This window comes from Larimichthys crocea, chromosome X (genome assembly GCF_000972845.2).
Source record: "Larimichthys crocea isolate SSNF chromosome X, L_crocea_2.0, whole genome shotgun sequence".
In the NCBI taxonomy this organism is placed as follows: Eukaryota; Metazoa; Chordata; class Actinopteri; family Sciaenidae; genus Larimichthys; species Larimichthys crocea.
The window spans coordinates 10,477,701-10,491,754 of record NC_040020.1 but is presented as its reverse complement, the minus strand read 5'-3'; the positions used below and the strand labels follow the sequence as shown (position 1 = coordinate 10,491,754).

At 42.0% G+C, this 14,054-nt stretch overlaps 1 protein-coding gene across 10 annotated transcripts in view; it reads left to right on the top strand.

The window, feature by feature from the left end:
* Positions 1-14,054, top strand: part of camk2d2 (calcium/calmodulin-dependent protein kinase (CaM kinase) II delta 2) — a 35,840-nt gene that overhangs the window by 17,507 nt on the left and 4,279 nt on the right. For 2 of the 10 annotated variants that reach the window (XM_027283724.1, XM_027283723.1), the window contains exons 3-18: positions 213-272; positions 1,938-1,992; positions 3,124-3,189; positions 3,754-3,826; positions 5,394-5,496; positions 5,677-5,760; positions 5,881-5,975; positions 6,714-6,836; positions 6,983-7,066; positions 7,340-7,382; positions 8,484-8,524; positions 10,146-10,205; positions 11,478-11,522; positions 12,390-12,456; positions 13,487-13,507; positions 13,933-14,008. In XM_027283724.1, coding sequence (XP_027139525.1) covers positions 213-272; positions 1,938-1,992; positions 3,124-3,189; positions 3,754-3,826; positions 5,394-5,496; positions 5,677-5,760; positions 5,881-5,975; positions 6,714-6,836; positions 6,983-7,066; positions 7,340-7,382; positions 8,484-8,524; positions 10,146-10,205; positions 11,478-11,522; positions 12,390-12,456; positions 13,487-13,507; positions 13,933-14,008 — 1,096 coding nt within the window. The remainder of the gene's footprint in view (positions 1-212; positions 273-1,937; positions 1,993-3,123; positions 3,190-3,753; positions 3,827-5,393; positions 5,497-5,676; positions 5,761-5,880; positions 5,976-6,713; positions 6,837-6,982; positions 7,067-7,339; positions 7,383-8,483; positions 8,525-10,145; positions 10,206-11,477; positions 11,523-12,389; positions 12,457-13,486; positions 13,508-13,932; positions 14,009-14,054) is intronic. The other 8 variants (XM_027283727.1, XM_027283726.1, XM_027283730.1 and 5 more) reach the window with 5 other exon arrangements.

Below are 14,054 nucleotides of genomic sequence, written 5' to 3'. Positions count from 1 at the left end.
AAGCGTGAATGTCAAGCACACAAACAACACACTGACGCTGACAACGATGGTCAAACACCTGCACCGTGTCCTCGACTGAGTCAAAACTAACTCGCAGCCAACTTCACGTTAGATGATTCATGAAGCCAGTCATAGAGAGAGGAAAAATGAAGAGCGTTAAAATAACCTGTCTGTTTCTCTCTGTGTTTGTGTCTCCTCTGCTTTCCTTTCAGATCATCAAAAGCTGGAGAGAGAGGCGAGGATTTGTCGTTTACTGAAGCACCCCAACATCGGTGAGCTGCGAGTCCTCGATCTTAAAATACACACACGCTGATACAAACGGAAACACACATACTTTGTTCAGGTCTCTGGTGAATCCTGCCATGGCTATTCATCTTCTAGACACAGTTATGAGGATGAGAGAGAGAGAGAGAAACCAAGTGTGTGTGTGTGTGTGAGTACACACAGGTATCTAATGATGATGTATCTGTGTGCTCTCCCAGCCGAGTCATCAGAAAAACACAGGAGCCTCACGCCCTCTCTCTAAACCACTGACCCTTTACGCTCTTTCCTCCTCATTATACCTCTGATAGAAGCTGTCTGTCCTCTTTTGTTCTTTCCACACTCATCCACACATGCTCTTTCTTTTCTTGGCTCTCATTATTTTAGATTTTTTTTTAAATCAGCTCTGCACCACAGCTACCATTGCAGTCAGATAACTCTCCGCTTATAGGAGCAGCTATGGGTGAACATTTGGACTCGTGGGCTTTGAAATCTTAAAAAAAAAGAAAGAAAAGAATAACACTACGATATTAGAAGAGAAATTATGTCAGACAAGTCTTTAGTATCAGGAGCCAAATGCTTAGTGGGCTTTGAGGGCATTATTGACTTCCTAATGTCAATACAAAGTCCTGTGTATGTTAATACCTCAGATTAAAACAGTAGCAATGTCAGCACAGCTGCACGGATCAAGAACCGACGTGGAAACAAGTCTGAAATTTCATTTTAAATTCAAAACAGAGTTTAAGAAAACAGGACATAGGATTTAATATTCATTTGTTTTCTAATCCGGCTTGAGCCCAGAGATGACTGTTACGAGAATTTTTAAGGAAGAACCCTAGAAATAAGGAAGACTGGATTCAAAGTATCAAAGTTGAATTTATTATCCTTGTACAAGAAGGAGCGTTTAACAGTGCAACACACAAAAGGGGTTACAGAGAAAAGGCTCCTCGAGGAGCTCTGTCAGTTGGGCTGTCTCGGACATCCACTAACAATTTCCTTTTTTGGTTTTCCGTTTAGTAATGAACATTATGTTTCTTGTCCAAAATGACACTTCCCTTAACCCGTCTCTCTTGTCCTTTAACTATTTTTTAATTATCCCCCCCTACCAGCCTCAGTAAACACATGCCAGATAAGGGGAGTGGGCGAGACATGCAAAAGACAGAAAACACACACACACACTCTATAAGAGTTCAAACATCTGCACCCCCAGTATACTCCTAATTTTTATAACAATGACAAAACAATGATCGTACAAACCGTTGAAGCATTGGCCTGACCTAACTGTCACAAGGCTAATAGTGTGTCTGAGTGCAGGTCGGTTAATGTGGTTATTAAAAAGTTTTATTTACAGTAATTAATACTCGAGGCAACAAAGCTCTGTATAGTTAACTGTGCACATCATTTCAATTCAAAGCTCAAAAGGTTTCAGCTAATCACTGAATCACCATGAATCACTACATTAGTAGAATAGCAGATTAGTAGAGCACATCATGCGTCGGAAACTGATTTTGCAACCTGATTTGCATTTTACCTCTGTATTTCTGACACATCTGACAGCTAACAGCCCGACTCTGAGCACAAAGGAGAATGTAAATAATGAGTATCGGCAGTGTTACTGAGGTGTCGACTGATTTCTGTCTCTGTTTTGCTTTTCTTTTTCTTTTTCTTCTCTACAGTACGACTCCATGACAGCATATCAGAAGAGGGTTTCCACTACCTGGTGTTTGATCTGTGAGTAACACACTCTCTGACATACATCCTCTGCCAGTCGTAAGCAAACCTAGCAATTTCACATGTTGTGTCTTGTTTTTAAATTTAATGTGAGTGAATTTTTACGAGGTTAACGACACGCATAAAAACATCTGTAGTTATTATAAAGCACACACTTATGACAGCTGTTCATAATGACTACATATGTAAAGTTCTTTGTGATACATGATGATTAACTAAAGCAGGTTGGACAGCATGTCTTAGTAATTGGCAGCATAGTGGCACAGTTGTTACAGACGAAGGTTCTGGGTTTAAAACTGGCCAGAGTCTGGGGCTATGTGTGTGGAGTTTGCATTTTCTCCCCATGTCTGCATGGGCTGGAGTTGGGTGGATGTCCGGTGAGGTGCAGGGCTGGTGGTGGCAGTGTGATGATAAAACTGGGCTGGACTTTGCAGGTATGGCAGGCAGGAATTCAGGCGCTTGAGGAAAGCAACAGTTAGCTCACAAGAAGCAAGATTCAGAAAAACAGAAGAACGCTGTTCCAAATCATACGCACTGGACCTTTAAGCTTCATGTTATTTTTGTGAAAATTGATTTTCCAGGTTTACGTCATCATTACACATCATTTTTATTAAGTGTCAGGACAGATGTGTCAACCATAATTTAATTCAATTCAATTTAATTTAATACTCTTCTAACTCCACGGCAGTTACACTTGACCGTTACTTAGGCTGAAATACGCCAACGACTCTCTTAATAAGAACGAGTTTGTGTCGTGCAGCCTGTTTTATTTAGTGCCGCATAAATCTTCACTTAACAAATTGTAACTAGGCTAAGTTTGAACTTATGAAGAGCTGGGGCAACACGCTCCCTGACCTATATCCCCTCTCCTGCATGCTTGTGTGTCTGTGGATGTGTTTGTAGGAAGCCCTTTGGGTAGATATGTGCCCACATACAAACCTCTTTAAAGAAACAACCATATTCACATGCACGCAAACACACGTGAAACATTAATGTGTACATCGTCGTGGCTTTAATTGTTTGTGGATGTATAACTACACGGTGTGTGCGTGTGTGTTCGAAATCAATGAATGTGTTTCAGCCCAGAGAGACGAGAACATGCACTATAATGTTTCCTCTGTCTCTCCACAGGGTGACAGGAGGAGAGCTGTTTGAGGACATCGTAGCCAGGGAGTACTACAGTGAGGCTGATGCCAGGTAACAGACACCGACACACACACACACACACACTGCTGAGCACAGCAGCCATTATGCATCTGTATCTGTGAACTGGTGTGTGTGTATTTGTGTGTTTCGCATACGGCCGTCTCAGAGGTATCATACAGCTGCCTTGTCTCTGCCGCATCTCGTGGAGTTATTTATAAGGGTGATTAACGACATATAGCCTGCCTTATTAATCATACACAGCCTACCTTTATGTTGAAGTACTGCCTCCCCAGAGAGAGAGAGAGAGAAACTAGGAGACAGTGTGTATGCGCATCTGTGTTTTTCTTGTCACACACACACACACACACACACACTGTATAGCTTCGCTTTGTCTATATAGTGTGAAAAATGACTTGCCGTCATGTGACTTAATGTCGTCGCTCAAGAAAGCTGCATCACACATAAGAAGTCTAATGAGAGGGATATATGATGTGACACGTTTCCTCTTTATTAATAACCCTCATCTTCTCTTCCTCTCCTTCTTCTTCTCCTGCTTTTTCCGTCTCTCCTTCCATTTGCGACCCTGCACTCGTTCATTACTCTCCTGCCACTCAGCCACTGCATACAGCAGATCCTCGAGAGTGTCCATCACTGCCACGTTAATGGGATTGTCCACAGGGATCTGAAGGTTTGTATGACCGCAGCCACGGCTGCAGCAGCCAAGTTCAGATGTGACTCTGGGCAACAGATGGCAACGCTGAGAAAGACCCAGTGACTCCCCCTATGCAGTCTTTGCATCCACACACTTGTGTTTTTGATGAGTGTTTTCTCACGTGAAGGGGGGAGAAAATAGAAATAGCATCACTTTATTACTTTCTCAAAGCTTTGAGCATTTAATAAAACTTATTTGACCTTGACCTCAGCTTTGAAAACTGAGTCCAGTTCTGGTGTGCAGGAATAAGATTCACACCGACCAAACTGCAGACGCTTAAAGCTTCGCTCTGCTTTCCTATAGTGTTACATTAAAATCTATGTTCTGGGCTTAATACCTCTCCTGTCAGTGTCATATTAATGATCCTCCTCTAATACTACCCCTGACGATGCAGAGAGTATGCTAGCATCCTTATGTGTGCTTTCTGTGTGTGTGTGTGGGATTGTGTAATACTCTGATTGTAGCGCCGTGGTGACAGGACGAGGAGCAATCACAAGGCAGAACCTCAGGAATGATCATTTGCATAATTATGTAAAAATTATGTGAAAGATTTTCCAAGGTCATGAATATTCCAATGGCAGTCTTTATTTTCATAACCTCCCGAGAGTGTTTTTATGTTGAGGAAAAGAAAAAGTTCAGATGGATTGTGAAAAACAACAAGAGGAGAGAAAATTATGATAATAACCGAGATGGTTTATGTGATAATCTGTCGACTTTGTTTTAGGGGAGATGTCTGTCGCTCTGAGTTTTCAGATACTTCATGATCAGGAGGATTTGTTTATGATTATGTAAATGATTATGTAGATGTGTCCACTTGTCATTTAGTGTCCTGTTGAGTCATATGTCTGCCATAAACTGACTGCTCACAGGCTGTCTGTGTTTAGAGCATCTAAATGTTAGGAAATGTATTATTCAGTAGAGCACACCGTCTAACTGGCCTTAGGTTAGCAAAGACCTTTCTGCACCTGTGTCCGTGTTTGTGTGTGTGTGTGTGTGTGTTTGCTGGGGGCTTACATATATTTATGACTGTGCTAAACTGTGTTAGTGTGCGATGTGTGTTTGTCGTTACCCATATGTGGCTGAGTCACTCGTTCCTACACCCACGTCTCCTGTTACGCCGCACCTCCCTCCTGTATCCTTCTCCCTGCAGTGTGCACTTTGTTCCCGCTCATGGATTTTAACAGTGAATCGGGTGTTACTGTGGACGAGCACATCATCTGTCCGTAACCAATTCACTCTCTCAGAATCCATGAGACTGATGGGGAGCAAGTCCACAACTCCAGCGTTGGAAAAAAAAAAAAAAAACTGTCCGTGGTCACGTAGAGATTTGGTCCCGTGCACGTTTATGTTTCTCTGTCATTTGTGTGGCAGAAAGGGAGTTGCCTCAGACACTGATTTAAGAGCAGTTTAGCATCGTTGACCCCTAATAGTTTGGATTAGGATTTGGTTTGGCTAATCTGATCTTAGATCTGTGTCTGTGGGCGGCTTGTTCCCAGAGCGTGTGACCTCTCACCTCTAACCTGTTTGACTCCGCCCCCCCCAGCCTGAGAACCTTCTATTGGCCAGTAAGCTGAAGGGGGCGGCGGTCAAGTTGGCTGACTTTGGGCTGGCTATCGAGGTGCAGGGGGACCAGCAGGCATGGTTTGGTGAGTATTCATCCATCCATTTTTCAACCTGAATCAGTTGGTCAATCAAGCAGCCAACCAATCAATCGATCAATCAATCAATCAATCGCTCAGTGAGTTGAGAAACAAGCCTGGTCACTGAATTGCCCACTCCTGCCTACCATTCCACATCTCCTCCCTCCCTCCATATTACTCCTACAGGTTTTGCCGGCACTCCGGGATACTTGTCTCCGGAAGTTCTGAGGAAAGACCCGTATGGGAAACCAGTGGACATGTGGGCCTGCGGTAAATTCTCTCTCACTACAACTTGACACCTCAGTCTATGGCTTTTTATCTATGGTTCTGCACCAGCACATTTCAAGTGTTTTAAGTGAGGTCTTAACTAACCATGTTACTTCCTCTCAGGTGTGATTTTATACATCCTGCTGGTGGGCTACCCTCCCTTCTGGGATGAGGACCAGCACCGCCTTTACCAACAAATCAAGGCTGGGGCCTATGATGTAAGCATACAGTAAAAGTATATATATAAAAAAAATGAAATCTAATCCTAACATCTCTTGTAGAATTAACGTGGCTCTGATAAGATTTATTGTTACGGAAACGATGAGTAAATAAGTAAACTTTATTTATAACCTTTGAAAGCCAGCGTCACGAGGTGCTGTACAAACATTAGAAAGATAAATCTGGAAGTAATAAAATTAAAAGCAATGAAAAACAATAAAGAACAATAAAACAGTAAAAAGTTAAACAGAATAAAAGCAGTAATAAAAGACTCACCACCTCAACAGGTGAGTGTTTAGCATCTTCATAAAGCGATCGACTGACTCTGCGTTTTTTATAGTTTGGGGCTGTTCCAGACTGTGGGAGCCACAACTGCAAACGCTCGGTCACTTTTGGTTTTAAGTTTAAGATTTTTGGGTCCACTGAAGTCGGTAGATGCAGTAAGGCAGTGACAGCTGTATATTTTTAGATTTTGCAGTGTGTGGTGGATTCTGGTTTATTGCAGTGACTCATCATTTAACATGGCTAGCTTGTTGCCTCCATTCTGGAGACATCTTTACCGATCAAAGATGAATTAATGGTATTAATAACTGGACGTCTGCATACCTTATCCCCCAGAGGATCAGTCTGTCCGTTCACTCGTGTTGTCTTCTTTGCCTTGCTTCAAAAAGAATCTGATTTCGTCCCTATCAGCCTCCTCCATGTCACCATCATTTAACACTCTTGTTTTCTGACAGTTCCCATCCCCAGAGTGGGACACTGTAACTCCTGAGGCCAAAGATCTGATCAACAAGATGCTAACCATCAACCCCAGTAAACGCATCACTGCCGCAGAGGCTCTCAAACACCCCTGGATCTGCGTACGTGGCACACATACACACACACACAGATACAGAAACAGATATACAAGTTAATTGAACACACACAGTCTTATTGCCAACACACACACATCCATTGTTTACATTCTTATTCCTAATCCACGAATCCTCTCATCTTCTACCTGCAGCAACGGTCCACTGTAGCCTCCATGATGCACAGGCAGGAGACTGTGGAGTGCCTGAAGAAATTCAACGCCAGGAGGAAACTCAAGGTGAGACGTTTGGCAATCCTTCATGTTTCTATTTAGGTAGAACAATCCACCCAGCCATCTCTCCCCCCGTTCTCTGTCTTCCTCACTCAATTCTTCTCGGTGTAACTTAGAAATGATGACTTGCTCTCTTAAAACCTTCAAGTTGCCCTTTTGCTGTGCTCCCCTTTCTTGCCGTAACCTTATAATCAATCTTCCTCTTTCTGTCTCTTCCTTCCTTTCCTTCTTCCTTCCTTCCTTCCATCATCATTACCTCCTTCTTTTCTATCACTGCAGGGAGCCATATTGACCACTTTGCTGGTCACAAGAAACTTCTCAGGTATGTCGCTCTCAGCCTTCTGCTCACGACCTGAAAACTAAACATTCGTCTTATGCAGGAGGCTGGAAATGCTTCTAAGCCTTTAATATTGGAGGTAGTTTGGTTAGATGCTCTGTGAAAAATGAATCTTCTAGTCAGTCAGTCTTTAACTTTGAAAAGAATGCTTTCGATCTGTTTCATCTCTTATAAAACGAGGACGATCATGGCACAAAAGGTGCCGCTGGTAAACAGCCATCTCTCTTTATCTCTCTTGCTGATGCTCTTTCACTCTCTCTGTTTTTGCACTCTGTCATACCTTTTTGCATGCATTTCTGTTTTCTCAGGCTCTTACTTAGGCCTGCCTTCTCTCTTCATTCTACAGTAAAATGCATTCGCGCATTTGTGTCTCTTTTTATTCATCGTTTTTCTTCCTTTTTTTGTCAATTTTCTTTCCTTCTTTTATTTGGATTGTGGTTTCCATTTTGAGGTAAGATTTTTGGAATGACAGCGAACTAATGTGGGGGCTGGGCCCAATAAATAGTTGATGATGTTTACCCTTTTTCTAATAGTCAATCACAGCATGCATGAAGATGAGGTATTTTGAAAGAGAACGATATTGAACCTCACGCTTGCAGAAATATGAAATCAGAATTAAGATTAGATAAAGGATGCAGCATGTACTTTGATATGCAATCCAGGGTTTGGATTCCTTTTATGCGAAATGCAAAGAGAGAATGGTGGGATTGTGTGTGTGTGTGTGTGTGTGTGTGCGCGCTAGTGGATAAGTGCATGTGTATGTGTGCAAATGTCAGTTTAAGAATGCTGTGTGAGTCTGCTGGAGATGGGTTAGATTATCCCTTTCATCACCTGCTAAATACGCCACCCACTTGAAGCCCCTCCACTTGTGAGTTACATGTAGTCGGAGAACAACCTTTGCATAAGTGATGATGCTCTTCTAAGCATCTGTTGCATTGCATTATGGATTTTGCAGTTGGATTTTTGCACCTGGAGTTTGAAGATAAGCACAGCTGACTGATATGCTTGCTGCATGTTAGTGTAGCCTCAGGCTCTCGTTTGCAAACTCTCATTGCTGAAGTGTCGTCTCTTTCTTTCCTTCTACAGCAGCCAAGAGTTTGCTCAACAAGAAGCAAGACGGCGTTAAGGTGAGCTGCTTCTGCACTGTGAAGAAAAACGCTTTTGATTCGGTGCTTGATGAGCCTTTTGGACAATTATTATGCATTGTGCACACAACATCATCATTCAGGGACAGTCAGTCCAAGCAGTGGGCAACGGTTGTTATTTTCTTAGCTTGCTCTCACGGCAGACCACATTAATTTATATGTGATATTTCCAGTTTTATGAAATAGTTTTTAAAACATTGGTATCATTACTGTCTCTTCTCGCCTGTGTTTTTCTAAACCATAGACACTTAATCCTTACCACAGAGCCCCTCATGTACTCTATTATAGTTTCTCTGTGTGCTTAGGGTCCAGTCTGAAATGAGCACTTGATGCAGAGGTGCATGCGTGTATGCACATGTGCATGCATATACAATGTGTATGTGACAAATTCTGTGTGGCTCTTTTACATAGAAGTGAGTGTTGGTTTGAGATTGGACCTCTGCATACAATGTTTGAAGCAGTGTCACTGTGTTTGGGTCTTACTCAGGCCTACAGTATGTCACACTACGAGATCCATTCCAGGGAGTTTATCCCTCATCCATGTGACCGCATCCAATGAAAACTAAAAGCAAAAAGCAGTTTTGTATTTTGTACAAAATACCTTGGAGGCTTTTCCTACTGAACTGTTGAATCCAGATGAAATCCATTACCGTATGTGTATTTACTCTGCCAACCTAAATGTTTTTGAATCATTAGAAGGTTGGACCAATACATGTCGACATTCATAGATAGATGAGGAACGTTTGAAGATGGAGGAGGGTCGGTTTTATTTTTGGTCAACTATTGAGTAAAAGTTTCAAAACCTGTTATTGCCTTATCTGACAGTGTGGGTGGTCAAAGTGACCAAACGAAGAAACGGCACAATAACATAATACAAAGTCATCAAACAGACACACACACACAAAATCTACAGAGACAGATTCACGGTCAGTGTGTATGAGCAGAGTTTTTAAGCTGGTAACTCTTCACATCGTCATGCATGGTGTTCCACTGATTTGAGGCTTTTACAGAAAGGTCTGATTGCCTGAATGCAGTGCAGTGAAATGGCATGTTACAGTCTCATATTGAGGATATTCTTGAAGATCTGAGCGAGTACACACAAAGCCACGTAAGCGGAGGAACAGTTAAACCACTGATCATTCAGGCACAGAGTTTTAAAGCTCAGGAAATTGTATTTCTCTGGTGTCCTACAGTGATGAAAATGAGTGTTTGTAAAAGGAGGCTGATTCACAGACTACTGACGTCTTTTGTGTTCTCCGGCAGAATTCAATCCTAATTCGATACCTATTTAGAAATTTGTTTTTTTAGAAACACAAGAAGTTTCCCTACAACCTATTTTAATGATAACCTACCTTCAGCACAGCCCAGTTTATCTAACTTCTGCTTCTGTCTAAAGTGTCCTTAATACAGCTACCCTCCTGCTTTAAGTGCCTAACACCAAGATTTCATTGGTCGGTAACAGTTAACACTAACATGAGATCTTCGGGACACATGAGTTGGGATGATCACTTTGGAGTGGATGGTAGCCAGTATGTGTGCGTGTGTGTGTGTGTTTGCAAAAGTGTGTATGTGTGTCATATCCCCTCTACACTGCCCCCTGCAGGTCAACAACAAAGCCAACACAGTGACCAGTCCTAAAGACACTGGCCCTGCCCCTGCTCTGGTATACACACACACACACACACACACACCTACACGTGCACCTCTACACCTCCTCACCTCACGCCTCACTGTGGAGGAGGTACAGGTTCGCCCTTTCACACGGGGTCAGATGGTTTTCTTGTCTGATGAGATTTAAATGCTTAACGAATACAGAAAATATAATGGGTGATAACAGGTGTCTAGCCTTAATTTTAGGCTATCCCTGAATGAAACAATGTGTAAAAGCTTTTGTGGCATGTCTCAGCTCCAGCATATTTGATAAAGCTAAACTATTCATTCATCCATTCATTCATCTGAAGTAGCAGAGCATGCACAGGGCACACGGAGCTTGTTAATGTTGGGCTGAAACAACAAGTCTTTACACACATGACTAGTGTAGTTTTAAATGTGTGGTTAAACCTTTACCTCAACCCCTCTCTCCTTGCTCCCTTTTCCTCTCTCCTTTTGCTCTTTACACACCCACACCATGCATGTGCTCCTCTCATGTCATGACATGTATGTATTTTAGTGCTCTGCATTCGCAAGCTTGTTGTCTGTCTGTGCATGACTGGAGTGTGAGGATGTCAGCTCTTTGGGCTCATTATGATGCTACATTCCCAAGTGATTCTTGGCCGTCACTCATTGGCTCACACACGGTGTCTGCTGACTGGCTGTCTACGTCAGGCCACATGACTGCTGCTCTGCATGATGTCAAAGGCTTTCTGTCCCCCCATTTGCTGTCAAGAAGATTACGCATGAACGCAGGCACATGGCATCTCCTCTTTCCTCTCTCTCTCTCTCTCTTTCACACACTGTCTATCCTCCTTTCTCTCTCCATCCTCATCATGCACACACAAACACACAAACACACACAGATTCAGCCTGCTTATGGTTATAATCTACTGTAATCGGGGTGAGTGATTAGAAGGACTGAGCTGGTCATCAGGATCGATTCCACAAAAGCTCAGACATCTGATTAAAGAGGCAGGACACTGTCGAGAAAAGCAGACAGACACAGAAAAAGACAGTGAGTGTGCAGGAAGAGAGATAAAAGCGGGGACAGGCAAACAAAGATGGGTTTATTTGATGTATGATACATTATGATGAACAGGGGTTATGTATTTAGAGAGACGGATAGATGAGAAAATTAGGTCAAAGATAGACCACCTTCAAATTCTAAAGATACACACTGAAAAACACATTTCCTTTTCAACAGTTTCTATGCCATCATACCTCATTTTTGCTTTTTCGAGTTATTTCTTTCAACAAGTTGTTTGTCATTCGTTCTCTTTAGGAACCACAGACAACTGTGATCCACAACCCCGTGGATGGAAATAAGGTATTAGAACAAAATGTTCATCTTTACTTGTATTTATTTATTTATTTAAGTCCGTATAAAACCAATCCTGAGATTTCTTTCAAAATACATTAAATATGTTGGAAAATAGTGATGACTGCTGAAAACACGTGAAAAGACTTTGAACGATATATTAGTGAAATGTGGAGTTCGAGGTTCAAACAGTTTTCAGGATTTTTGTGGGCGGTCCTTAAAAAGGTGGCTCGATGACACGCTGAGGCCACCCTGAGCTAGAGAGATGAATTCATCTCAGCTCAGAGCGTTTCAAAGTCAGATGTCATTTTCTGAACTCTTCAGCATATTCAGAGGACACGGCCCACAGACCTGGAGCTGAGAATTTATTTTTACCTGATTTTGACACCTAATTTCATAAAGTTGTCTATTTTTAATCATTTGAATTTGGCTGGGTGGTTAATAACACTTTCTTCTTTGGTCTGACAAACTCAGAACACAGATTTATTAGGACTTTACACAGACTTTAATATCAAAGCTGTTTGCTCTTGTGCTTTAAGCATTTTCCTTTTGCAATCATGATGAATAACTTCCCCTGTGAACTGTAGAAGGATTATCTCATAGTGTGAACTCGTTATATAATCAACTGTAATAAATTATGTTCACCGGGTCACACTGGTGCCCTCTGGGTTTAAGACTCTAACCTTGTAATCGCAACATCCCTGCTTTAAGCCCAGCAGGAGAACACTGTTGCATGTCATCCCTCCTCTTGTTTTATACTGTATCATCAAGGAAATTACTCAGTGTAGCGATATATTTGTTTGCTTTGAAATAATATATATTTCAAACTGTACCATATCATTATAGAAACATGTATTACATATACAAAATCTGTAGGTTGTCATTCTTTGTCAGGAGTCCATTGAGAGTGCCAACACCACCATAGAGGACGAGGATGTAAAAGGTAGGAGAATTTGTCTTTTTCTCTGATTAACCTACTTACTCGCCTACACTGTGAGGTTACAGGCATCCGACTTATCTCTCCTTTGTGTGTTTTTCCTTCACTCTGTTTTGCAATGCTGTTGAAATGCAAAGCGAGTTACCGCAGCCCTCCTCTCGGCTGTCAGCCGCTCTTGCGAGATGCGATCCGCCCTGTTCTTTTTCTGTCCTACCCTCCCTCGCATCCTCAAGTTTCTTCCATCTTATGTCTGAGGTTGATCAAGAAAACACAGCTCACTTTTATGCATATCTCTTTTTTATGTTTCCTTATTACTAAATGTGTCTCATTTTCTATTTTTTTCTCCCCTTTCTTATGTTTTGTTGAAATTATCCATCCACCCCGCCCGATATATCTCCTATCCTGCCTTTGGCCTTCATGCATATGTATGCCTTAAACAACCTTTATGTTTGTTACATCCCCTGCTCAACACACACACACCTGACATCCAATCATACGCCCATTCATGCAATCCCTGACAGCCGTTCGTCTGGGCAGCTTAGTGAGCGGTATCTTTAACTCTAAGAGCCGCTCCTCACAGATGTCTGACTCAAGGCAGACTCCCACCTCCTCGTTTCAGAGTAAGTTCCTCCACAGTGGGGGATGAATTGCCTTGTTTCACTCCCTTCCCTGTCATCACTGGAGGAAAGTGATCTGTGTCTCAAACCCTGTCCTCCCGATTCCCTTTGGTTTAGATTAGTGGGTGTTTGATAGCTTGTGGTTTGAGACTTTCCCCTCCCAAGTGAAATCAAACCTTTTTTTGACCCCTAAATATCTGCTCCTACCGTCGGATTTATGCTTCTGTATATTTGTGTCTCTATCTGATTCTTGTCTGACTAACCCAAACACTGACTCATGCACTAGAAAGCTGACTCACACGCTCACACAGTGTTGTAGCTCATGGCTATGAAGGCGATGGAGCTGATTTATATATTTCTTTTTCTATTTAACATGTCTTTTTGTTGCACGAATTAAGTATTTTTTTAATATCCCCCAGCCTGCACCAATAACAATAAAGGTAACTGTCAACATTACTTAGTTACAACTGCTTCTGTAGCAAATACTTGCATCTGAGCATTGGTTTGTCTTTGTTCATTTTGAGCTTTGTTGGGTGAAAGGAATCGTGTCATCCTGCATTTTCCTGCCTGATATCACTATTAGTCATGGGAGGCTTTCTTGGTTTGTTACTCAGATATCATCTGACAACAATTTTGTGAAATACTTTATTTTTTTTCCCGAGCGCCTTCCATTTCTAATAACTCTAAAAAAAAATCCAGCTAAATCGTAGACTAGAATCCATTTGAAGCTGATTTGGTGTCAGATTTCCTTTACCTGCACTCAGACCTACATTTGCCTGGAATACAGTAACAGCTCGTAATTTTATTTTTTTATTTTTAACGTTGGTTTGTGTTGTTGATGATGTTCTCTGATCTTCTGTTGTAGCCCGCAAACAGGAAATCATCAAAGTCACTGAGCAGTTGATTGAGTCTATCAACAATGGAGACTTTGAGGCCTATGCGTAAGTTTCTTCCTCTCTGCATTTGTACAGTAACATCCCTGGCTGT